The sequence below is a fragment of the Fulmarus glacialis genome, unplaced genomic scaffold (genome assembly GCF_000690835.1).
Source record: "Fulmarus glacialis isolate BGI_N327 unplaced genomic scaffold, ASM69083v1 scaffold6615, whole genome shotgun sequence".
Classification (NCBI taxonomy): domain Eukaryota; kingdom Metazoa; phylum Chordata; class Aves; order Procellariiformes; family Procellariidae; genus Fulmarus; species Fulmarus glacialis.
The window spans coordinates 16,113-40,284 of record NW_009214861.1 but is presented as its reverse complement, the minus strand read 5'-3'; the positions used below and the strand labels follow the sequence as shown (position 1 = coordinate 40,284).

The following is a 24,172-nucleotide window of genomic DNA, read 5'->3' as shown; positions in this document are numbered from 1 at the left end:
GTAGGAAACACCCTACTGTAGGGGAACAGATCATTCAAAGTTGATTAGCAAAGCCAGTATTTAAACTGATGACACTTTTTCCCTAACTGAAATTGGGATAAACAGTTGTTTTTGTTGAGGTTTAAATTAGGGGTTTGCATTAGTTCAACTCCAGCCAGGACTGAACACAAGTGATTCAATTCTGAGAAGATTTCCATGATGGATTACATGTAACAATCGATAAGGTGACTCATCCCTCCACAACCAGTAATGGAGTTCAAGAAGCAACCCTGGGAAGTGAACAGAAAGCCTACTGATTTTCATTAATGAATGCTCATTTTGCTCCTTTGGGGTTTTAGGGGTTCTTAAGCACCTCACTGGAAGCACGGGGAGTTTTTTTCATTTGGGTGAGCAGACTCTTGGGAATCAACAAGGGAAAAACCCCTAAGCATCAGCTCATCCTGGGCTACTTGGTCCATCCACCATTCCTGATAGAAGGAAAATGCTGGTTATTCTACTTCATAGTGAATGGGGTCATGTTTGGATCCTAAATCATAGGAAAGGGCATTTGAGTGGCTGGTATGGATATAGGAATTGCTGTAGGGGAAAGTTTGAAAACCTCTATCATATAGTTCTTGGCACAAGATAAATATCTTTGATCAGACTGAAATCCCAAGAGCACAATTAATTACTGACAAAGTTTTTATCCCAAAATACAGTTACTTATTGAACTAGTGCTTAACTTTCATCTTTAGCTTGAAATTGATTCATTATTCAAATGAAAAATAACTTTTTTGAAACATTTAGAAAATGGATTGAAAACATAATGTCTGTAACAATCTCATATAATAAAAGCTACAGTTTTGCTTGATATTTTAATGAAATAAATTATGCCATGGGTTCCCAACAAGCTCACCATCATGAAAATTATTCTTGAATGCTTACCACAATAGCTGGATGCAGTGAAGACAAATACCAACAGGAATAATTGTTGATCATATGCTGGCTGGGTGACCCACTCTCAAATTTCTTATTTTCATTTATATCCTACAAAGGCTTCCAAAAGTAATTATGACATTTGGGTTTCTTATGATCCAGGGTGGGCCATGATTTTCTAAAACATGGCCCTATGGGTTTGATTTCTCAAATGTTATATATCAGTGCTATCACGCCCTAGTTAAACCAAAGGGAAATGCTGTGTGGCAGATGCTTTTGAAAAATCAGTCACGTATTTAGGTACATGAGGAAGAATTTTTTTCATTGCTGAAGAGAGCAGTATCTTACTGGATTTTGGTGAGATTTTTCTCTCCTTAAATGCTGGAAAGCTTCTCAAAATCTTCCTCAAAAGAAGATCTACTATTTCTGAAAATTCTGGCTCCAACATCTGGCATGAAACCTTCTGTGACAGACTTCTGGAGACAAAGAGCTGTTCAGTTGGCCACAATATGCTTTGTACTACAACCAACTACACCAGTGAAATGAGCTTCCTATGTAGGTATGTGTTTTCGATGAGCACTAATGACAGTGAATTGATCTGAATGTTCAAGTTGGCCATAGATTGCTTTGGGACTTCTATAGGACACCCTAGCCACACAGAGGTTCAGAGCAAGCTCTGCAACACAAAGCAATACAGCCATGTCAAACATGGTGAAGAGCGCGGGCTGATTTGCTCTGAGTGCAATGCTAACTGGCCAGAGTAAAGCACTGCACTACCATGACTTTACTGTTTCTGGAAACTAAGCTAGATATTTGCATAGCACCACCTCACCATGGAAACATGCCAGCTTATTTGGCAACAGCTCAACAAATCTGTACGGTATCTCAGTGACCTGTCTAAACATATCTAATTCATCACATCTAAAGTGGGAGGATGGGTTTCTTATCAAGGACCTATATGCAACAACGCATAGTATAAATGAGTTAATGCTACTTATGAAAATCTTCATAGTTCTTCAATCCTTTGTTCATGTATATTTCACAATAAGCTTTAAAATACTTTGCAGTTGCTGGTGTGTTGCTTTTAAACAACCAACCAGCTACCTATTTCAATGTTTAAAAAACTGTAACAAAGGTCAGCACAAAATCAGGATCTAAAGAGCACTGAAATAAACAGAAGTATTCAGAAGATACGTCATCCACACCAGTAAGAATTTACTTCACATTCCAAGTAGTTTTCTTCCTATAAAATTATTTCTTATTATTAATAATGTGGCAGCTTCTACAAGCCTGATCACAAAGCAGGATTCAGTGGTGTTAGGTGTCAAATGGAATAAAAGACTGTTACTGCCCCAAATACATTGTCAATTAACTAAAGACAATATCTGTAAAAGTGAAGATCAGAGCATACAAGGATTTTAAGGTTCACTTACAGCTACACTCAGAACACAGCAGAAGAAATATTTGGAAGATAAAGCAAATCTGATGATGCCATGTAGTGTCGTGTAAATGTATGACTTGTCTAAACATGCCCCAGCATTTTATGGCCTGATACAGCACGACTTTTTATTCATATCAGATTGAAGTTCAATGGTTTTCTCTTTCACTTTATCTTCATGTTCCTTTAAAATCCTGGAGGAAAGAAATAATACTTTTGAGAAAAAAAATCAATAATATCCATAAAGATCAAACCAAAAAACATTTCCCCCAAGCCTATAAAATTGTTCAGAGATTAACAGAAAATGACAGAATTTTGTGAACTAACAAACAAACAAACAAAAAAGTACAACTATGGTGGCTCCATCACAAAACCGCCTTTGTTCATTTAGTTAGAAAAATGTAGTTGGTGCCAATTGTTAGCATTTATTGTATATTACAGAGACTCAAACAGTAACTTTCATTTGTTATTTTTGAGGCTGGAGCAAAACAAAACCACATCTGGCTACCTAGACATTTATCAATTACCTGACACATTCACAAAATTTCACTAACTTCAGCAACAATATTGAAGATCTGTCAATTCATTACCAGTGTTTTCACCTCTGTAAGTAGTTCAGAGGGGACAGATTTACCTGTATTTTTACCCCTAGCCTTTATATAACTTCAAAAATCCACCCCTCTACAGACCAGTTTAAAAGGAACAAATAAATTCCTGTCAAACTAATTTAACAAACAGAATTCACTCTGTCATCAGTGACAGGGAAGCCAGGCACATACAGAACTCATAGATAGTCTTTTCTTCTTACCTAGCTAAGTGAAGCACAGACTTTTTGGTATTGTACCCAGAATATGCACTGCATTCATAGAAAATTAAATTGTAATCCTAGAATTAAACAGAAAGACTATTTAAATTAATTTTGCACAATATCTTACTCCAGCTTTAAAAAAGTAACACAGATATACTGAAATATGCAAATAAAAACCGAGAAATAAATCATCTTAGGAAAAAGTAGTATTTAATTCTAGAGCTAACAGTAAAGAGTAACAAAAGAAAAGAAGTCCAAGTGTGCCTCCCAAATAACAACTATATGCATTTCTTAGCAGGTATTTGTTTTATACAGTGGCTTTTGCTGTAAGAGCTTGATCTCTTAAAGGCTCAAATGCAAACATGCCTTATAAGGTACTGAAGTCTTATGAACTTTCCTTGTGATAATGAGGCAATTAGTACATCACTGAGGGCTTGACAAAGCAGGTGAAAATAATTCCAGTGACTTTTTTTTCTAATCTTGGAAAGCTTCAGCAACAGTGTTTCTGTATTCAACAGTTTGAGACCGATGTTTTCCAGTAAATGACCGGTTAAAAACCTCAGCAAAAAATAACAACAAATTAATTCTATTTCATTTTTTGTACTTGTGAAATTTTTCTGCACCTTCTTTCGCAGTCAGCCTGCACCTTTGGTTTTGTAGCCTCTGGCAGCTTTGTAATTAAGAACAATGGATAAATGATCAAGCCCTGGAGACATTCTCAGCACTTTAGCTGAAGCCTTACCACAATAACTGCAAATGCAAGAGACCATCTGCACAAAAACCTGACCTGGCACCTGTGATGGCAAGAGAAGTTTGAGAGGGAATGACAGATTATCCTCTCCAAAATAGACATCTGACTACTTTCACAAGATATTACATTGAAGCTCACCTACATTGTCTCTATGGTGTTACTACAAGCCCTTTTTGCCCATCCAGATTTCAACTTTCCATTCACTTTCCACTTTTCTGTGTCTTACTGCTATTTATGACAGTAGCTTAAAATTCAAGTAAGTCAGTAGCTTAGAAATGACAATCACATGTCTGCGTATTTTCATGTGTTTGCTATTAACTGTGGTTATTGCATTTGTACTTACCTAACCACCCTTCATAAGACACTTACAATTCAGTTTTCAAAAGTTCCCATTAAAATGACCAGGTATTTCAGTTCTGGTTTGTTTTCTTTTAAATATACCATGCTTCCAAAATTGCACAGCTTTTTGAAATTATCATCTTCATGAAATTTCAAAGACAAAAAGTGGGGGAAAAAAGTTTCATAAATATGGTAGTTTATTTTAGCAGCTCTAAAATATGCTTCAATGTTATCAAATGTCAGTTTTGAATATGTTGTCAATGGTTATATGGTTTGTTCTAATGAACATCAGGATTGAACCACTTGTAGTAATTTCTGGGCGGCCAGATAAGCACAGAAGAACAGAGAAGGGAAGAAATCAGGCAATGTTAGTGTTGGATGGATATTTTATTGATTTTTTTTTTTAAAACAGTGTTCTGTATAATATTTACAATGATGTAACCCTATGATTCTCTTGCTTTGCTTAGAAAAGTTTTAAGATAAAATCTGACCAGCTCAAATTTCTTGTTAGCTATGCAAACAGAAGTTTGAAATAAAATTTACACTCCTTTTTTCTGCTCAGCTGACCAGAACTCTACTGTGGTCAGTATCTAGCTACTTTATGTCAGTCAAGCAGAGAATGATACCACTCCTATATCTTCCCCACATACAACAGAATTTCACTAGAGGAGAACTCTCAGTGATGACATCATTTATGCTGGCATAAATCTGAATGGATTTTTCAACAAATTCCATGCGTAGGGCAAATTCTTGTTGGTGAAAGATAACAATTTAAACTCAATTAATACTAATTGCTTATTTCTGTCGGTCTGACGAACAGGTCTTTCGCTGGAGAGGGAGTCAGCTTGGAAATGCAACGTGTCATTCCTTTGAATCAGGGAGGAAAGTTAACTGATAGCACACACAACGAGAACGAAGTAGCAGAAGCAGGACACATATAATTAATAAGCCAGGAAATGCCATCCATCTCCATCCAGGAATTAGCTATTGAACCTGGGAGACCACTGGCAATTACTTCATTTTAAAAGGTTACATACAAATCAATAGACATCTAAAGAACAGGGAGGAAAATGAATGATTACGAGAGGGAAATGGGCAATTTCTAACCTCTAAAGTAGTATCACTCTGAGAAAAATAGCTCCCTCGTTAGCAGTATTTGTGTAACGATGGCACTGACAGATTGATAAAGGAGACACTGCATGAACACACAGTAACAGTCCTCACTCCATGAAGCAAACATAGTCTGCAAAGTCAAGGCAGACAAAGGCATTATTATCTTATTTTATAGTTGAGCAACAGAGATAGAGAAGGAGTTATTGACCCATTTAAGATCATTCAGGAAGTTTGTGCAGGGCCAAAATAAAATCATGCTGCCTGAATGCCTGAGCAGCACCTACATCATAAGCCATTTTATTTAAATAATTGGCAGTGGTTACACTAATCCACTCATATAGAACATTGGCTGTTGCTGGAGATGCTCACAATATGATCTGAATACTCTCTGTATTGTTGTGCTAATACGCACACTTGATCAGTGGATCAAGCTAAGCTAAACAGAAATTTCTTAAATGGAGTCTTCCTTCTGGATCCTCTGCTAAGAAAGTCAAACGGACTTGCCTTTTTTTGTTCTTTTCTTTTTTCTTTCTCTCTCTTTTTCTTTATACTCCATGTAGCTCTATCAAGAGACTTTTAGATGTTTTCCATCAGGTCATTCTTGTACTGCATATGAACATTTTGGTTTGTGTCTGCTCTTTCTCCCTGCAAAGTCAATACTGCAAAATTCTCCTTACCATCATGTTTATTCTTTAATTCATCCAACTATAGATCAGCTTCATCACAGCCTTGTTGTTCCCTATGATGTCTTCCAGAATCCCTACCCTCATTCTATTCCCCCTTTCCCGGGGTTTCACACACACACTGCAACTACCAGTCTTCTCAAATGACAAGGAATTGAAAGGACTCCCTTCAGGCTGCCATTCTGCCTTTTAATAATGAACTGTGCTGCCTGCCTTGCAAAGAAGTCATGATGTGACACGTGCATTATAATGGGAGCCCTTGTGTTTCTGACCAAATTTGTAGTACACTGACTTGTATGATGTGGGACTGAAGCAAAGCAAGAGTTAACACAGCTGGGCTGGGCTGGAATGCCCTCTGAAAGTACACATCCCTCTCTGACTATAGAAAAAACTAGGTAAAAATGATCCCGTCCTGTGAGACCTTGAAACAATCCATAAAAACTGTTGGACTTCAGTGTCAACAGACTAATCTGGTTCTTTGTCTGCACAAGAACAGGTTCAGGGTTGTTTTCACCAAATATGGCTCAGCATCTAGTCCCATGTATTTTGGGTCATTTGTGAGTAATTCATGGGATTATTCACAAAATAAGTAACTCAACTGCATTCACTAATAAAGACAGTGGTATGTGGTTTCATAAGAATTACATGGCTATTTAGCAAGAACTAATATTTCATTAAAATTCATGGTTATTATTAGCTCAGCAAGCAAACTGTTATAATTTAATTATATCTACACTGCTTTTCAGCTCATCCATTGTCATTAATCATTCCTTCTCTTAGCTACCTCAGGCAGCACATTCAAACATTCAAATGAGTCATTCAGATCCATTAATTTGATTATAACCATCTTTAATTTGACAACTTACTTTGTTTTACTTATGCAAGACGTTATTTTCTTGCATGACATGTTAGAATTAATGGCCTGGTGGGCTGTGAGTTCTGTATATTAGAATGATTCATCTTTGGTTTACTAGTACAATTTTTTAAGAGAGCTAAATGACACATAAGACACCTACTCTATCCAGTTAGCATTTATATGTCATTTGTTTTTTCACAGAAGGATTCAGTGTTACACCCTGGAGTCCCTCCTAGCCTCCAGGGTCTCAAAACTATCCGCATTTCCACGCATACAAGAAAATAAAGCAGATTTCCTAAAGGGAGAACCTTCGAGGGATGAAGTTCAAGACTGATATTGCTCCCCTATAAAAATGAAATAATGGACACAAACCTGAATACAGAGGTACGCTTCTAAAAGGCTGTATGAATAATCAAATTAAGATTAAAATAGATCTGGCCCTAATTCCTTCAGTTATAGAGAGATGCCTAGCAGCAATCTTTCCTATAAACGAAGAACAATTCAGCTACATTTCAAATTTTGAAAATATCCTTTTTGGTTACCAGCAAGCAGAGCTATAAATCTATTTTCAAAGGAGAAACAAGTACATATGTGAAATCTAGCACATTGTTTCACTTAGGTAAATTCCTACCAGCTCAGTTAATTTCTCAGGACTATTGGGATGACTTATTTCTAAATAAATGAATATTCTGCAGCCGTTAGTGTTGAAACTATATGCATTGTATAGAGAGATTCAGAAGAAAAATTGATGGGCATGGTACACAGGAATATAAACAAGTATCTGCTATTTGCAGTCCTTTAATGCTTAAATTATGTCCCATGGATCACCAGTGCTCTGGTAGGTGCAGACTGTTAACTCTACTTATTTTATCTCCTTGATGGAAAGTTACTAAAAGTAAACATGTTTTCTACTCCTACCATGGGAGTAACAGATGGTCTTCCGTGGTTTTACAGGAGGTAGGAAGGAGAAAAGATCCCCAAATTATCTCTCTGTTAAGAATCCATCCACAGAGAAAAGAGAGAAAAAAAGAGAGAGAAAAGGAGAAGGGAGGGGAAAAAAGAGAGAAGGAGAGAACAAAGAAAAAAAGAGAGGGGGGGAGAGAGAGAAGAGACAATGAGAGTGAATTCTTAAATATTTTTTGCACCACTCACTTTTTGTGGTTTTCATTTAGACAGTTTTATATCTACTATAATTATCAGCACTTACATCACTGAGAGCTGAACTAATGAGTGTGATGGGTTTCTTAATCCTTAAAAATACTTGTCTGATTAAAATTAATCTGTGTTTCTATGAATTCAGGCTCCATTTGAAAACCTTCATCTTCAAGTTTTGTAAGGGGTTCCCCTCTAAGGATAGTACCTTAGCAAGATGCTCTCCCATTCCCATAGGGACTTCACGTTCCTTTTCATTATCAGTTTTATTACCCAACAAAAGCACAGGTACATTCTCCCCAGTTGCCTCCTGCAGAACAAAGAGTAAGTATCAACTGAGGCATTGTATTTAAAAAATCACAGATCAAGAGGATAAAAACTTACAAATGTCACACTGCAACAAGACATTTAAGACATCACGTACAAGCCAGGTATGTGCCGCTTTACTTAAAAACATGTCAGGAATTAAAGTTGGATAAAAGGCATGAAAAAGACAGAATGCTAGAGATTGCACTAACTTGGCATTTTTTCAGTAACAGCACAGAAGCTTATCAGACTCTATATTAAAATGGGAGATAGAAAACTACCATGCTATACAGGCTCTGACATTGCATGTTTATAGCCACTGCTTTTTTAATTACATGGAGGGGAAAATAACGACAACATCTGCGTACAATCATGCCAAATAAATTACATAAAGTAGTGGAGAGATACACAGAATAGGCCCCCCCAAAAATACATAGAATAGGCACAAATAAAATTTCATTCTGAAAATGGTTAGAATCATCACAATGAGTATATTCATAAAGTGGGCTGAATGCTGCAGCAGTAAATGGACTTGGCTGTATGTCTTCAACTTAGCAATAGTTTGTAGCAAACAAAATTAGTCAGAAAAGATGAGTGAACTATTACAGCTTGGAAAAAGATTTTGACCACAATATTTGATTTTTCTGGATCAAAACCTGGAATTCTCCTCTAGCTTTTACCACACTGAGTTGTAACAATCACTGATTTGTTAAGATCATATATTTAATAAAGGCCTGTTCTTACAAAATGCATGCTACTATTACTTCAGTAGAGCTACTCAGATGAGGAGTAACTATTACTGTTTGGAAACATTTGAATGAATGAGTCCTAATTTCAACCTGCAAAGCCACCTATTGGCCATTACAGAAAACAGTGTACCATACTAGAACATGTGCCAAATAAAATCAGATTAAATTATCTTCGCATACCAATTTATCCCCTACTTTTTCAGTAGCAATACTCTGCAATAGTGAGCAAATAGGAAGTCACGCTTTGTTCTCTCTAGCGACTCAGTCCTTTATGGTAGCAGCCTCAGTTTTATTTTTATTTTTTTCTTTTGGCCACAAGCAAATTCAGCTGCTTGCACTCTCACTATGTTGCCTATAAGCTACAGAGATATACCAAGAGAAAAAAAAGAGACTTTTTAATTAACTGAAGCCACTCAGTGGCATGGGCTATGATTTTGTTTTCATGTGGTTGAAAGGATGATCCCCAGGAAACTGAACTGTCTACCACAAGACAGTTTTATAGCACTGATATAGATACTATAGCTTTAAGGTTATGGCTTACGTTCACAACACAGTCAATTTCCTGTGAGCTACATACTTGGTTGTCAAACTGCTAGTGATGATCAGTGATCATCAGACCATCATCACTGATCCAAAGCACCTTCCAGTGCTAGGGGTAATCCAATGGGAGCCATCAGCTAGATAACCTTTATGAGAAATCAGAGGACTCCTTGCTGTGCTTTTCCAACCACTCATTTTAAGTCCTTAAAACCCTGGAACTGATTATTTTCATAGACACGGATTCTAAAAACAGCTTTACTGGTAACTGTGCAGACCAAAATCACTAACAAAAAGGTAATTGTGACAACACAAGAAACATGCTGCTCTCTGTGCTTTGCTGTGCTAACACTCCCTGTCCAGAAGAAGGTAGAGATTAATGACTCAGAGTTTAGATTTAAAGTTATGTCATGTTACCTCAATGCTTATCAGCCACTGCTTGACAGCTGTGAATGTGTCTTTTGCTGTTATATCATACATCACAATGACACCATCAGCTTTTCTGAAAAACTGCTTGGTAATACTTCGGTACCTACAAGTAAGAACCTGTTTATAGCTCTCTTCAACAGAAATAGCAATCTGACAATATAAGTAAAATTTTATAGTAATCCCCCCTGCAAAGGAATATGTTTCCATACATTTTCTTCTAATCATCTAGTCTTAGTACGGGTTAAACCCCTGTTAATTTGGTTTACATATGTATTCTAAAATTCCATAAACTAGACAAGGGAGAAGCTGTAATACTGATCTTCATTGCAGATCCCGTTTGAAAGGTGAGGTTTACATGAATTGTAGTAAGCAATCCCATTCTTCCTGAATCATCAGACTCCTTTTCACATTCAGCAGAAGATGCATGGAGGACACTACTACCACAAATTACTGCAACAGCAAATAAATTATTTTCAAAAAAAATATTTTTTTAAAGAAAGTGTTTGGAAAAATTCCCTCTGCCTTCTTTAATTGATTCTGGGTTAGTCTGGATAATCAGCTGCATATCTCACCTTCTCCCATCCTCTTTCATTTTAAGCTTGGAGCAGAAATTCCCCCCTCACGAAGTGTTCTGCCTAAAGCTAGCTAGATTTCTGTTTGGGGCTTTTTTCCCAAGCATCCCAAGCCCAAGCTTCCCATAGGCCATCATTATCATGCTTGCTTTTAGTAACAGAAAACTACATAATAGGTGAGGAGATGGGGAAGGAAATTACCACTGAAAACTTACAAAAACTTGGAGATCTTCAACTACAACGGGATTGTTTTGGTGAAAAAAACCTTCTTAACTATTAAGGCATTTTCTGCTATAGAAATAATTCTAGGTACATTTTAAAATCAGCCTTCCTCCTAAAGAAATTGTGTGGTACTAAACTTTTAAGAGCTTTAATAAGAATCTCTTTTACAGATTGGCAGTTTTTCAATGGACACTTAGCACCAAATCAGCACGTTATTACTGCTAGAGAAGAATCTAAATTGTGAATTCACTGGCTCTATTAGGAACACTCCTGTATTTGTTTCTCTCCATGAAGCAGGATTAGGTCCATGCTTACTAAGCTTCAAACAGATGATTCAAGGAAGCAAGACCTTAGAATGTGTACTGGTTTTGGCTGGGATAGAGTTAAATTTCATCATACTAGCTTGTACAGGGCTATGTTTTGGATTTGTGATGAAAACAGTGTTGGTAACATACCATTTTAGTTACTGCTCAACTGTGCTCAACAGCGTCAAGGCCTTTTCTGCTTCTCAGACAACCCCACGAGTGAGTAGGCTGGGGTTGCACAAGAAGTTGGGAAGGGAACACACCTGGGACAGCTGACCCCTACTGACCAAATGGATATTCCAGCGAGCAGCTGTGTGGTGCTTAGCTGACTACCAGGGTTAAACCCACAACAGAATGTTTCTCACCGTTCCTGGCCAGCAGTGTCCCAGAGCTGCAGGGCTACCTGGGTATGATCTACTGTGATGGTTTTCACATTGTAATCCACACCTATAACAGAAATACAAGGTGGGTTGTCTCTTTATATGCTCAGTTTGATCTTTGAAAACCTGATGCAGCAAATAGCAACAATTCCAGAAAGGTAACAAGACAGATACTACATTAAAAATTATGTCCATAGTCTCTGACTATCAGAGACCAGCAAGAGCTTTTATTTGCCAGAAGTTCTTCCGTAATAAAATACTGAATGCTAACAGACTAGTTGAATTTTTTAAAAGCTGTAAGATCAATAACTTTCCAAATCACAGTACACAAGTCAAGGGTCTATTTGACAGTCCACAGCAGTCTAAGCCATTTAGCCTCGAATTCATGCTGTATAACTCCAGTTGTCTGAAATTTCAGCGTTTAGTCTGAGCTAGCCACGTAGGCACCTTCTACAGCTAGTGGAAAAACACAAGGCACCACACTAAGGGGACAGTAGAACCTAAGATAAGTGCTGAAGGTAGATGGATTGAATATGTGGAGAACTTCCTCCCCTCTTCAGAATACAGAAGATTAGCTGACTACAGTTAGGCTAGTCCCTAATTTTTATGTGGCTAAATGGAAGTGAGACAAACATTAGTTTACCTGAACTTTTAAATGAATGCTCTCCCAGTTCCCCTAACCTGTGATGATATAAGTATCTTTTGGATATTTATAACAATAATTAGAGTCTTAAATATTAATCAGTCACTGCCTTCTCCTAATGACAACCTGCATGTTCTTGTATCACCCTGTACTGTATCATAGAATCATAGAATCATAAAGTAATTCAGGTTGGAAGGAACCTCAGTAGGTCATCAACAATTTCTTTGGGGCCATTTTCCACGTAAATGGGATTTTTACCACTGGCATTAATGAAGAAGCATCCAAGCCCGCATTCCTTCAATGGGCAATTAAGAAATTGGGATGGAGGATATATCCATTGCTTATATCTCAACAGAAGAAATTTGAGCTATTCTGTAGAAATTCAATGAGAACACTCTTCTCCAGGTTGTTCACTTGACTTTTCAACAGTCTGTATCTTGCCAGCCATAGTCCACACCTGTGAAACTCATTGATGTGAAGACTAAATCAAAGCTATGACAAATACTTTCTTCCATTGCATTTGCAAGAACACTGGATGACCCACCAAAAGATGAAAAGGTCAGATGCATTCCTTTGTTTTTCCTCTGGAAGCTCCAGGCAATTGCACACACTGTGTAAGACCTCAGAGTCTAAAGAAGCATATCAGCCATTTACAAGACAACATGGATAGGACATAGCACCAGACTCTTAAACGTAGACAATTGCATATAGGTGTCTAAGCTCCCATTACAGCTAATGAAGATCTAGTCAATGAAGAACCAGGAGTCTAGGAAATGACTAAGCTCACCCTGAAGTAGGCATCAAGGGTCAGATTAATTGGTCCCTAGGCTTCTCTGACTGAATTGATTTGGAGAGGATGGCAGGGTAGAATTCAGCTGTTTGCTCACAGGCACCTAGTGCTATCTTAGATGCCATTCAAAATGTCTGTTTCAATGTGGCAGGACACCCAGACCTGCTCTCTTCCAAAGCAGCAGCTGAAGGCCAGGTGAAATACCTTATAGTGCCAAAATGAATTTAAATCCCTATGCTAAGATCTTAGATCTTCCCTGACTCTAATGTGAACTTAGACACTCAACATACCAGTAGAAATTTAAACTCAGGTGTCTTTATCTACCCTGTAAGTCAAGGGAGCTACAGCAACTGCTCACCTGAATGTTCTTAGATTGTCACAAATGCATGACAAATCCATTAATTTAAATACCTTTTATTGTGAACAAGTTTTATTTCATACATACTGCAGAATAAGTAAGGCCTAAATACAGGCTAAGTATAATGAATCTGGTCATTTACAGTAACTCAGCTGCATTGCAATAACCTATACTTAAGTTTTTGTACCTTGATTATGTGTCTGAGTTTTGAAAGTTTCGTTTACAACTTCAAGCAATGTAAGCACAACATAGGCTTTGAAATGATTGGCTTTGAAAACACTGGTCCAACATATTTCTTTAGTGCTTAGTATAATGCTAAATCTTCAAACTAATTCAGATATTCTACTTTCTCTTTAAAACAAAATCACATTACTTAAAGGGATAGAGATGGCGTATGGAGGTGGGATGGTTAGTACACTGCAGTCCAGAGGACAGGGTATCAGTTCAGAACAGTGAGATCTACAAGGAAATTCTAGCTTCACTGAAAGCAACAGGATTTTTCTGATTTATTTCAGTGCTGCCAGGATTTCTGTACAGAATCTACTCTGAAGCCTCTCCATTAATTATCTGTTTCCCAGTTTAGGAGAATTCACTTTGCACTCTCCTTTTGGATAATGGTTTTTACAACATCCGTATGTGTCTGTTTTGTAACACGGGGCCTGATCTCAGTAGAAGTTGCTAAGTACTGTTGGAACAAAAATAATAACAGTAATAATGTTTCTTAAACTTACCTATAGTAGCAGCTGTGCCTGGGAAAAAACGATCTTCACAAAATCGCCTTAAGAATGAAGTCTTTCCAACATTCGAATTGCCCACAAAAATAATCTTGAATAAGCGGTCTGGGACAGAGTTTATTCTCTCCTCCTTCAAGTAAGAGCAAACATTAGTCTCCAACTGTTCCTTAAATCCTGTTGCCTCTCCAATTTGCCTTGTCTTGAAGGCTAACTGAGATAGGAAGAAGAATAGATTTTATCCTATCATGTTCTCCATTACTCATAAAGCAATATTCTGTTTCTTAAAATAACACAGCCATGCATCATTCCAGATCATTTGAAGTGCAGCAATTTGGACTGAGCTCTGGAAGTATACTGAATATGAACCTTGACATGAGACTGTATTGAAAAATGCATGAAATTCCTAAAAGAAAACGGTTTATGTTCATCCCTGCAAATCAAAACCCATAAAGCTTCACATAGCTCTGTTCAGTAGTTTCATCGTATACCAATGACACAGAGGAAACAGCACATCTTCACCTAGATAACAGAAGCAAAGTCATAATTTTTCGGCTTATGCCATCTATCACCAGATTCTTCTCTCTGCTACTAGTGTGGAGGCAAGAGCTTCCATGGAATTACTGCACTTCTACATCTGTTTAACATTATAGGCAGAAGCATGGGGGAAAGAGACAGACAAAGAGAATTAGACCCAGTTAATCAGGCTGTAAACATTCAGCTATGTTTCTGTCCTTTAGTTTTTTAAGCAGAAAGAACAATTTGTTCTGCCTATCCATGTCCTGTTTCAGGACATGCAGGCTAAGCTAAGTGGATGCTGGAGAGAATATTTATATCCTCTGTCAAGTAGGTCATTATTCCCAAGACCTTTGTATGTAGATCAGGTATGTTGCTTAGGGAAGAACACTGTAGAACCAGCTGGTTTGCAGGGGGTGCCCTAGCCGGCCTCTTCTCCTATTTTGTGCAAAGGTGGGGGAGGAAGAGGGAGATAGCGAGTTTGTTCTTAATGCTGCAGAAGGGGAGCAAGATCGTGGATGCTCCTGGCATTAGTTTGTTGGCACAGGGGTTGTGAGGAGGGAGAGGAGAGGAGGGAAGGCGAGGGAGGGAAAGGCCCTCTGCCAGGCTTTTGAGGTACAGAATCCCTGAGAGTGCTGACTTCAAGAAGACATCAGAACTGAACTCACTGCCCAACAGTCCTTTGAATGGGACATTGAAGTCTGGCCTTGCAAATGTTTTCTACAAATATACTGAAGCCTTACAGAAAGAAGCAGAAACAATACAGAGCTGCACTTGATGGGGAAAAAAAAAAACAGAACTCGAGCTGCTGTCTTCCTTAGTATGAAAAAAATACATTCACTGCTGTAAATTTTGGGGACAAAAATACAGGCCTCTTTCATGAGCTGGGATAACAGCCCATTATAACTATACAGAGATTTCTTATCTCATTGTTCACTACTCCTTTTCTATTAAAATCCCAAACTCCACTGCAACTATAGGCTGTAGTAATACACATACATCTATATAAAGCACATTTTCAGTTCTGCTGAAAAACATTCCCAGCTTATTAGTCTGCATGCTCTGGGAAATAAAACAAGTTAACATACAATCATCAGCTTGGCACCATTTTCACAGTGCTTCTGAGAACAATAACTAAATACATGGACTACGTGACCTGAAATACCTTGTCCCTGGTGGTCATACACACATCGTAGCACTAAGACTGAAAGACACCAGATGCCTTCAGCTAAACTCCCAACATAGGCAGTCATTTTTCATTGAGCTGTATCAAGTCCACTCACGAAAATAACCTTAATAATCAAATTTGATTCTAAAACTGGTCATGAACACTATACTAAGGGATGAGCTACTTCATAGTCTGCTTCAACAAAGTGCTAATGGGATAATGGAATAGCAGTGGGATGTAAATTTATAATGCAGTCTGAAAAAGTCTTCCCTAGACGTGTCTTTTGAGTGGCCTTCATATAAACTGTGGCCAGTTCAACTAACATACTACCTTTTGTGCAATTTAACACAAATGTGGAAGATGGCAGGTATAAACACAGTGGTTCATATTCCATATTGAAGGAACAGAGAGGAGAGGAATTGCATGTCACGCAGAGGTTTTGACAGAAAATCTTGCTTTAATTTCTATTATGGTTCCTTCAGGTGTTTTCCCACTCACATTTCTGCTTATACTAACTGCAGCTTCGTCTTCATAGCCACTCAGAAAAATGTTCTACCTGACTGTTAACAAAAGAGCAGTTGCTGGCCTCATGTACTGCTGCAAATTCTTAGCCACTTTCAGAAGTCACCTTCCATAGGATGGAAATGGACTTGTTCATTTCTAAAAGGAGAAAAAATTTACATTGGTTCTACTTGCCTATAAGATGCAGTAGGTCATAAAGGATTAGCAGCTAAATGACTGTGAATGTATGGTAAACAGGAAGGCTTAATGCTAGCAGCTAGGAGCCTGAGTTCAGTATAGTAAGCAATGAGGTCATGGAATGCAGTAATACAAAGCCATGTAGACTACAGGAACACAAATGGCGATGAATTGAAAAATACAGGTTGTCTCAGATCCTTCATCTTCCTAGTGCAAAACAGAGAATGACAAGATTTCATATCTGAGTGAGCTACATATGTAACAAATGAATGGAATCATTCTGCCTCCTTTACACAAGTATTTCTAGATCCTACACTCCTTTATACTGCAGATCCTTTGAGCAGCAAGACATGAGGGGAGAGGACTGGCTGCAGAAGACAGTCTGGTTGACAAATGGCCCTGAGACTCACACCTCATAACTCATGAGGCAGCAAGCACGGAGTTATCTTTTTCTGAAGTTTTCTTTAGCTCCAGTTGAGGATTATATGCAGAGCTGCCCTGAAAACACTTACTAATTGAATACCACTCCTCCTAGCCCAGGCATTCTATTAGGAGAGGGAATCAGTGTGCGAGCAAGGTATGGAACAAGATCACTTCTGATGTCTAAATCTCATGGTCAAAAAGTGGTGATCCCAAGAGCCATCATTTAGGAAATGCAAAGTTGTATGAGAAATTCATCCGACTACAGCTGCTGTATGGAAGGAGACGAAGCACTTCTCACACAAAGTAGCAGTGGTCAGACACTTACACAGCCTAGAGACTGCCCTAAGCAATGGAATGCCATCAATTGAATACTCGTTGGCAGGCCTAGTCAGCAGGCCAAGAGGACCATGCAGGGCCATGCACATATTTCAGTGCCACATGGACAGAGGGTTTATCAGAAAGGAGTATTCTGCTGTGTTTTTTTAAACTAGATTTTAAAAAGCAAGCAAAAAACCAACCCAAAGTAAGGGCTGGGCTAAGGCACTGACATTTGACAGAAAAAAAAAAAATGGAATTCCCAGTTCTAAGTGACCTTTGGAAATGAACTTCTTGTTTACCCTGACGATGTTTCTTTAGAAACTGAAACAAAACGTTTTCAATAACCAAGCAGGAGACATTTTATGATTTCTTCTCTCCCCTCCCTCCTTGCTCTCAATTGTTTTTGGGAAAAAAAAATTGTAAGAAACAAGATCTGAGGGAATGCCCAGTTCCTACCCAGCTGAGAGGACATACTTTCAAGGAGCACGACTGCTGAAACAGAGCAAGCAGTTTATCCGAGCTGGCCCTGATGACCTACCTGGCTTTTGCTATCCTAAAGTCCGATCATGCCATACTTCAAATATGTGATACAAAATAAGTCATATAGCAAGCAAAAAGTATGCATTGTATTAAATCATTTCAAAGGATGAAGCTCTGTTCCATGCCCTAGACTTTTTATTAAAATGTACCACTTAGAAGTTATAATGTAACCATGGCATAATTCTACCATAATTTTTAAGATATGCTTGCTTCTTCTAAAAGAACTATATAATTATGACCAAGCATAGCTATTTTTCCTATACTTTAATCTTTTTAATATGTGCTTCAAGAATCTAAAAATGAGTAACACTTAACAATGATACTAAAATTAGAAAACAAGCACAGCTAGCTCTGAGGCAACAGCAGTGCAAGAAGGACTTTAGACTCCAAAGAAATGTACCTTCCAGCATATTGTTTTAAGGTTTATTACTGCATGGTGAATTCATTGTTAACATGCACATACAAGCTAGAGCTGAAAAAAAATCTGGATTTCAATTTCCTAATTAAATGTCCTCTCAAAAAATAATTAAAAAGTAAAGATATTTGCTCTCTTTATTTCTCAGGTAGTGTAACAGGTACCAAAGCTGACTCAAAAGTATCAGAATATAAGAAATGTCACTTTCTGGCAAAAAAAAACCCCAACCTTTCAAAAAAAGAGTTGCTTCTTTTTTTAGACAATTGCTACCTTTCAGTGGATCTTCTTGTGTCATCTATTACAAGGCTTACCTTCACTTTTTCTAAACAGTCCTTCAGACATAAGTCTCTGCACATATTTTCTGCAGTTACCACTCCTTTAGGTTGAGTTTCCCTTCTTTGCACCTTGAACACTTATCTGCAGTATATTTCCACTTCCCTCTTCATGCAATGGCTTAATTTGTCATGCTTTAAGTTAAAAACAGAAAACTAAATAACTTCAGATTCTAAGAATAATGCATTACCCTTCAACACCATTTCATCTTTTCCAAGGTCCTTTAGAACAGAAAGAATAGAATAGAATAGCACAGAATAGACTCGTTCCAGTTGGAAGGGACCTACAACGATCATCTAGTCCAACTGCCTGACCACTTCAGGGCTCACCAGAAGTTAAAGCATATTATTAAGGGCATTGTCCAAATGCCTCTTAAACACTGACAGGCATGGGGCATTGACCACCTCTCTAGGAAGTCTTTTCCAGTGTCTGACCACCCTCTCGGTAAAGAAATGTTTCTAATGTCAAGTCTGAACCTCCCCTAATGTAGCTTTGAACCATTCCCAGGCGTCCTATCACTGGATCCCAGGGGGAAGAGATCAGCACCTCCCTCTCCAGTTCCCCTCCTCAGGAAGCTGCAGAGAGCAAGCTTTTCAGCCTCCTTTTCTCCAAACTAGACAAGCCCGAAGTCCTTAGCTGCTCCTAATAGGACATGCCTTCCAGCCCTTCCACCAGCTTTGTTGCCCTCCTCTGGACACACTCAAGTACCTTAACATCCTTCTTAAATCCTGGGGCCCAGAACTGCATACAGTACTCAAGATGAGGTCCCCTTTGCCCCCTTACATTTGACAATGTTTTCTTCCCTACAGGCTGCTCTCTAGAAGATGATGGTGAGTGTTCCATTGATTGTTCTGTGTTTTTCTTATCCATTTCCACCTCAGAAGAAGTATTCTCATCTTCTCCAATCCATCTGTTCACCTGTTTATCAACCAGCCTGTCAAGAAGCTGGGGTAGGTGATCTTCCTCAATTGATATTATTCTTTGGAGATGCGATGCTTTAGGCATTCCTCCAGTGGCTCCAGCATCAGGCTCTACAGGGAGAATTCCATTCAGTCCAGCAGAATTCCTTCTCTTTGAGTTACTGAAAACATCATCTTCTTCAAATGCATGGCTAGAAAGAGAAAAAAGTAAGTACATCACAAAAATATACTGGACTCGGACTCCCATGTTTTTTACTACTCACAGCAGGCATAGCAGATTCAGTCCAATGTCTACTGAAAAGTCAGCTCATCATACAATGTGTATATATATAGCATGCTTGATAATTATAAGCTAATAACTAATAAGCTAATAACTAATAATAAGCTAATAACTTACAGGGAAAACCTGAACCAGAACACAAAACATAAGATTAGCCTCATTTCTAACCTCATGGGATAGCTAAAGTAAATTTCTCTACTGTGATTTCCTACTCCCCTCCCCGCTCTATTCTGGAAGAATAAAACAACCCCCTAACCCAGACCCTTTCTATGTGTAATCTAATTCTCTCTTTAACAGGTAGGAGGGAGATGGGTTTGTTTAATATGGATGAAAAAAAGGCTAAGTGGGGATTCAGCAGAAGGGGGAGTGTAGATAAAACAGATCCAGAGTCTTCTCAGATGTGTGCAATGACCACAGATGCAAGTTGCAGTAAGAGAAATGCTGGCTTGATACAGGGAACAAAATTACTTCATGAGACTCGTGCAGCAGGGGAACACGTGCCCAAAGCGGCTGTGGGACCTCCATCCAGATGTTCAAAAACTCAGCTGAACAAGTCCCTGAGCAACCTTACCTAGTTTTGGAGTTATCCCTGTTTGAGTAGGAGATTGAACTAGAGACATCAGAGGTCCTTCCCACCTAAATTTTTCTATGGTTTTTGTGCCATAATTGCTTTTGCCAATTATGCTCCACTTCTTAGTACTAAACTTACTAAACTGTGTCTCTGAAAGCTTTCCCTCCTTACACTTCATGACCCTGTGCCTGCAGGGACATTGTCTTAGCTGGTATTTCAAAGTGAAACATTAGTCTTCTTTCCAGCTCCTCTTGTCTCAAAGGAAACATGCTAGTGTTTCACTGAGATCATCATGTTGTTCCTGTTGATTCCAAGTTTACAACCACACAGTTGAGAATTAAATTCTCCATGTTTTACTAGTTCCACATCCCATACTTTACAATAGGACTGCTGTCCTCTGCAATGAGAGGGGAGGAGGTATACTCTTTCAGAGAGTTACCAAGGACATTGTACCACATCAACATAGGGTAATGGGCAAGCTGTTGTGCCTCCCAGCATATACTCATCCACAATGAGGAAGTCTCTTGCCTTTGCAGACAGTACACTTGTTTTATGTGAAAATTTGCCTCTTTATTTCTAAATTTCTTAAAGAGCACACTAATCTTATAGTGACAGACACTTTAGAAATACATGCTTTGAAAAGTCCAAAGGTATCAGAAAGAAAACATTCCACATCTTCTTTCTATACGCCTCATCGTACTCAAACAGGGGATACATGAAAAAAAGTTCTTACCTGTTAGGCAGCATCTTGTCCTCTATGTATTTCCCAATGACAGACCCTGATCTTTGCTTCCAGCTGGCTTTTGGAACACTTGTTTTGCATTTCTGCAGAAATACAGAATACTTCTTACTAATTTACTCCTGTTGTTCACTATGGTAACCGCCTTCATTCCTAATGCTTAACTAATGCAATGAATATGAAAGAAAAAAATGTAGAAAAAATCCTAGAGGTATAAAAGCTTCAAAATCCTGATTGATAAACAACTAGAACATGGAAACTCCAGATCCTGCAAGAATTCATCTTCTTTGTAAACTAAGTGGACCACAATAAAACAGCATAATGTCATGAAAAGAAGTCAATAGATATATCGTGATTTACACTAGCAGCTTCTTGTAGGAATAAGAACACAAACAAGCGTAAACTAAGTGGCCTTAGTCTCCATAAGCCAGGGTACTTCTGGAACTTCTTACGGGCCCATTCTCTGCTGCTGGATAAAAAGTTAATGTGGTCTGCTCTTACCCAGTACCGATTGGTATTCAGGTACTGATTCAGGTACTCAGATATTGTATTGTTGTATAAACGTTTTAGGATATTAGCTACTCTTGACTGAACAGATTAACATAATTTAATTGTTCAATTTTTAGGTTATTTTGTCCTCTCATGATTGCATCCTTAGCTTCTTATAAAATACATTCATCTCCCTCAAGATAGCTCCAACTTTATAATTCTAAAAATGTAGCTCTTGAAATTATTCAGCAAATTTAAAAATCTTATTCTCAAGTGAGAAAAAAGACGATATAAATTAAGAACGGGGCAAGATTTAAGTAGCAGAAGAGTGTCTCCTGCACAGCCTTCTAATTCCCTTCTTTTGAGTCTGTTCTGATATGTGCTTGCTCAACATTGGGTTTGAAAATAATAGTTGTTTACCTGTAAAAATATGTCACGTTCATCTTTGAGATGTTTGTTCCTCTCCCTGCAATAAGAACACAAATAAAAGAAACACTGAGGCCAAGTATTTAGAACTGCTGACTTTTCTACTCAACACTTACAGACAGACTGGACAGTTGGCAGTGTAAAAGGCAAGACAAATGCACTTTAATTTGGCATATCTCCACCCTTGATCATGCTTTATGTATATTCTCACCACAGCCAGTACCCTGTCTGGGCCATTGAATCTCCAGCACGTCTATGCTGATTAAAGCCAGCTGGCACCTGGCCCTCATTCTGTAGTTTATCAAAACAAATGCCTTAACACATAGAAATCAGTTCTGGTCAATATGCATTCACTTACTCTAAATTAGAATGTTTAAAGCTTTTCACAGTAACGACGACTTCTTCATGTGGAGAGGGTGTAATGAACACCATCTCTGAACACATTCATCTGGTGACAGCTGTGAAGGCCAGTTATGTCCCTCTGAGGGCCACAGTTGTGTCTGCCACAGAAAAGTCTCCCTTGGAAGACATCCATCTTCCATTCATTATGCAGAAGAGATGAAAATGTCAAGAAATGGACACTCCAGGCAATCAGCCAGCTCTGATCAGATCTGACAGTGCACCTGCTTAGTACATCATTCATTGTCTCCATCTATTGCTGGCCTGGCCACAAAAGAGGCTGAGTAGCCATTACAGCCTTGGTGAACAGAAACAACCTCTGCTCTCAGATGTTTCTATCTATGGCCCCATTACCAGCAGTAGACAAGACCACACCACATGGAGTGGCCTATGGGAAACACACTGCAAAGTAAGAGCCTTTTTTCAAGCATGGGAGCTTTTTAGGTAACTTTAAAATGAGATCTCCTAAAGGAAATGCAGTGAATGAAGGCCTACAGGCAAGTACAATCTACAGCCCATGCAAACTTATCATTGAGCAAACAAAAACTAACATTGCTGCACATTAAAGAGGGTTACAATTGTCTGAACACAACTCCAAACTTTGAAGTCTATCAATACAGAAATGCTACAGAGAAAATCTGCTAGCTGTATTTTGATATAATTTTACAAATAAACATTTTGGGGAAAGAATCTTCATTTTGGCTGTACTCCCATCACTTTAGAAACAACAGAGCCTTTTAGTAAGCTTCAAGTCTCCTGTGGCCAGGCTTCTACCATAGAACCAGCTTAGAACAGTTCGCCATTGTTTTGTTTTACATTTGACTTTTGGAACAGAGATTGTCCTGCAATACTGAATTGCCAAAACAAAGCAAATCTTTCATGTGTACTGCTTGCTACTGTGTGCAAGATGGGGCTTACAAAAGACATATTGTCTTTTGTAACCATTTTTGCTACCTTTTGTGTCATTATCCTGCCAGGTGCACACCCAGCCATTCTCTCACTTCCCCTCCTCAACAGGACAGGGGAAGAAAATAAGATGGAAAAGCTTGTGGCTCAAGATAAAGACAGGAAGATTGCTTACCAACTACCATCACAGACAAAACAGACTCAACTGTAGGATATAAGACAAAAAGATATAACTAAAGTCACCTTCTCCCCCCCACCCCTTTTTCCCAGGCTCAACTTCACTCCTGCACTCTTGACTCTTCTACCTCCTTCCCAACCCCGAGTGGTGCAGGGGGATGGGTAATGGGGGGGTTGTGGTCAGTCCATAACAGCTCCTCTCTGCTGCTCCTTCCTCCTCACTCTTTTCCCTTGCTCCAGTGTGGGTTCCCTCCCACAGATTACAGTCCTTCACAAACTGCTCCAGCATGGATCCTTTCCATGGGGCACAGTCCTTCAGGAACAGACTGCTCCAGTGTGGGTCCCCCATGGGCTGCAGTTCCTGCCAGAAAACCTGTTCCTGTATGGGCTCCTCTCCATGGGCCGTAGCTCCTGCCAGGAGCCTGCTCCTGCAAGGGCTCTCCGCACGCTGCAGGGGAATCTCTGCTCCAGCACCTGGAGCACCTCCTCCCCCTCCTTCTTCACTGACCTTGGTGTCTGCAGGGCTGTTTCTCACAGATTTTTTTCTTACTCCTCTCTCTCAACTGCTGCACAGTGTTTTCTACCCTTTCTTACACACGCTTTTGCAGGGGCGCCACCATCTTGGCTGAGGGGCTCAGCTGTGCTCTGCAGTGGATCCATTGGAGCCAGCTGGAACCAGCTGAGTCTGGCACGGGGCAGCCCCAGCCTCTCCTCTCTGGCACAGAGGCCAACCTTGCGGCACCCCGCTGCCAACACCTGGACATCTATACTCGGTA

General features: G+C 38.9%; 1 protein-coding gene across 1 annotated transcript in view; it reads right to left on the bottom strand.

Annotated features, from left to right (window-relative positions):
- Nucleotides 1–2,456: 2,456 nt before the first annotated feature.
- CRACR2A (calcium release activated channel regulator 2A) overlaps nt 2,457–24,172 on the bottom strand; it is a 35,485-nt gene continuing 13,769 nt past the window's right edge. Inside the window, exons 6-14 of the mRNA XM_009578714.1 lie at nt 21,909–21,954; nt 20,994–21,085; nt 19,273–19,600; nt 14,078–14,210; nt 11,541–11,622; nt 10,065–10,179; nt 8,264–8,365; nt 3,162–3,238; nt 2,457–2,547 (exon numbers count right to left, since the gene is read on the bottom strand). Of these exons, the coding sequence (XP_009577009.1) occupies nt 2,457–2,547; nt 3,162–3,238; nt 8,264–8,365; nt 10,065–10,179; nt 11,541–11,622; nt 14,078–14,210; nt 19,273–19,600; nt 20,994–21,085; nt 21,909–21,954 (1,066 nt within the window). The remainder of the gene's footprint in view (nt 2,548–3,161; nt 3,239–8,263; nt 8,366–10,064; nt 10,180–11,540; nt 11,623–14,077; nt 14,211–19,272; nt 19,601–20,993; nt 21,086–21,908; nt 21,955–24,172) is intronic.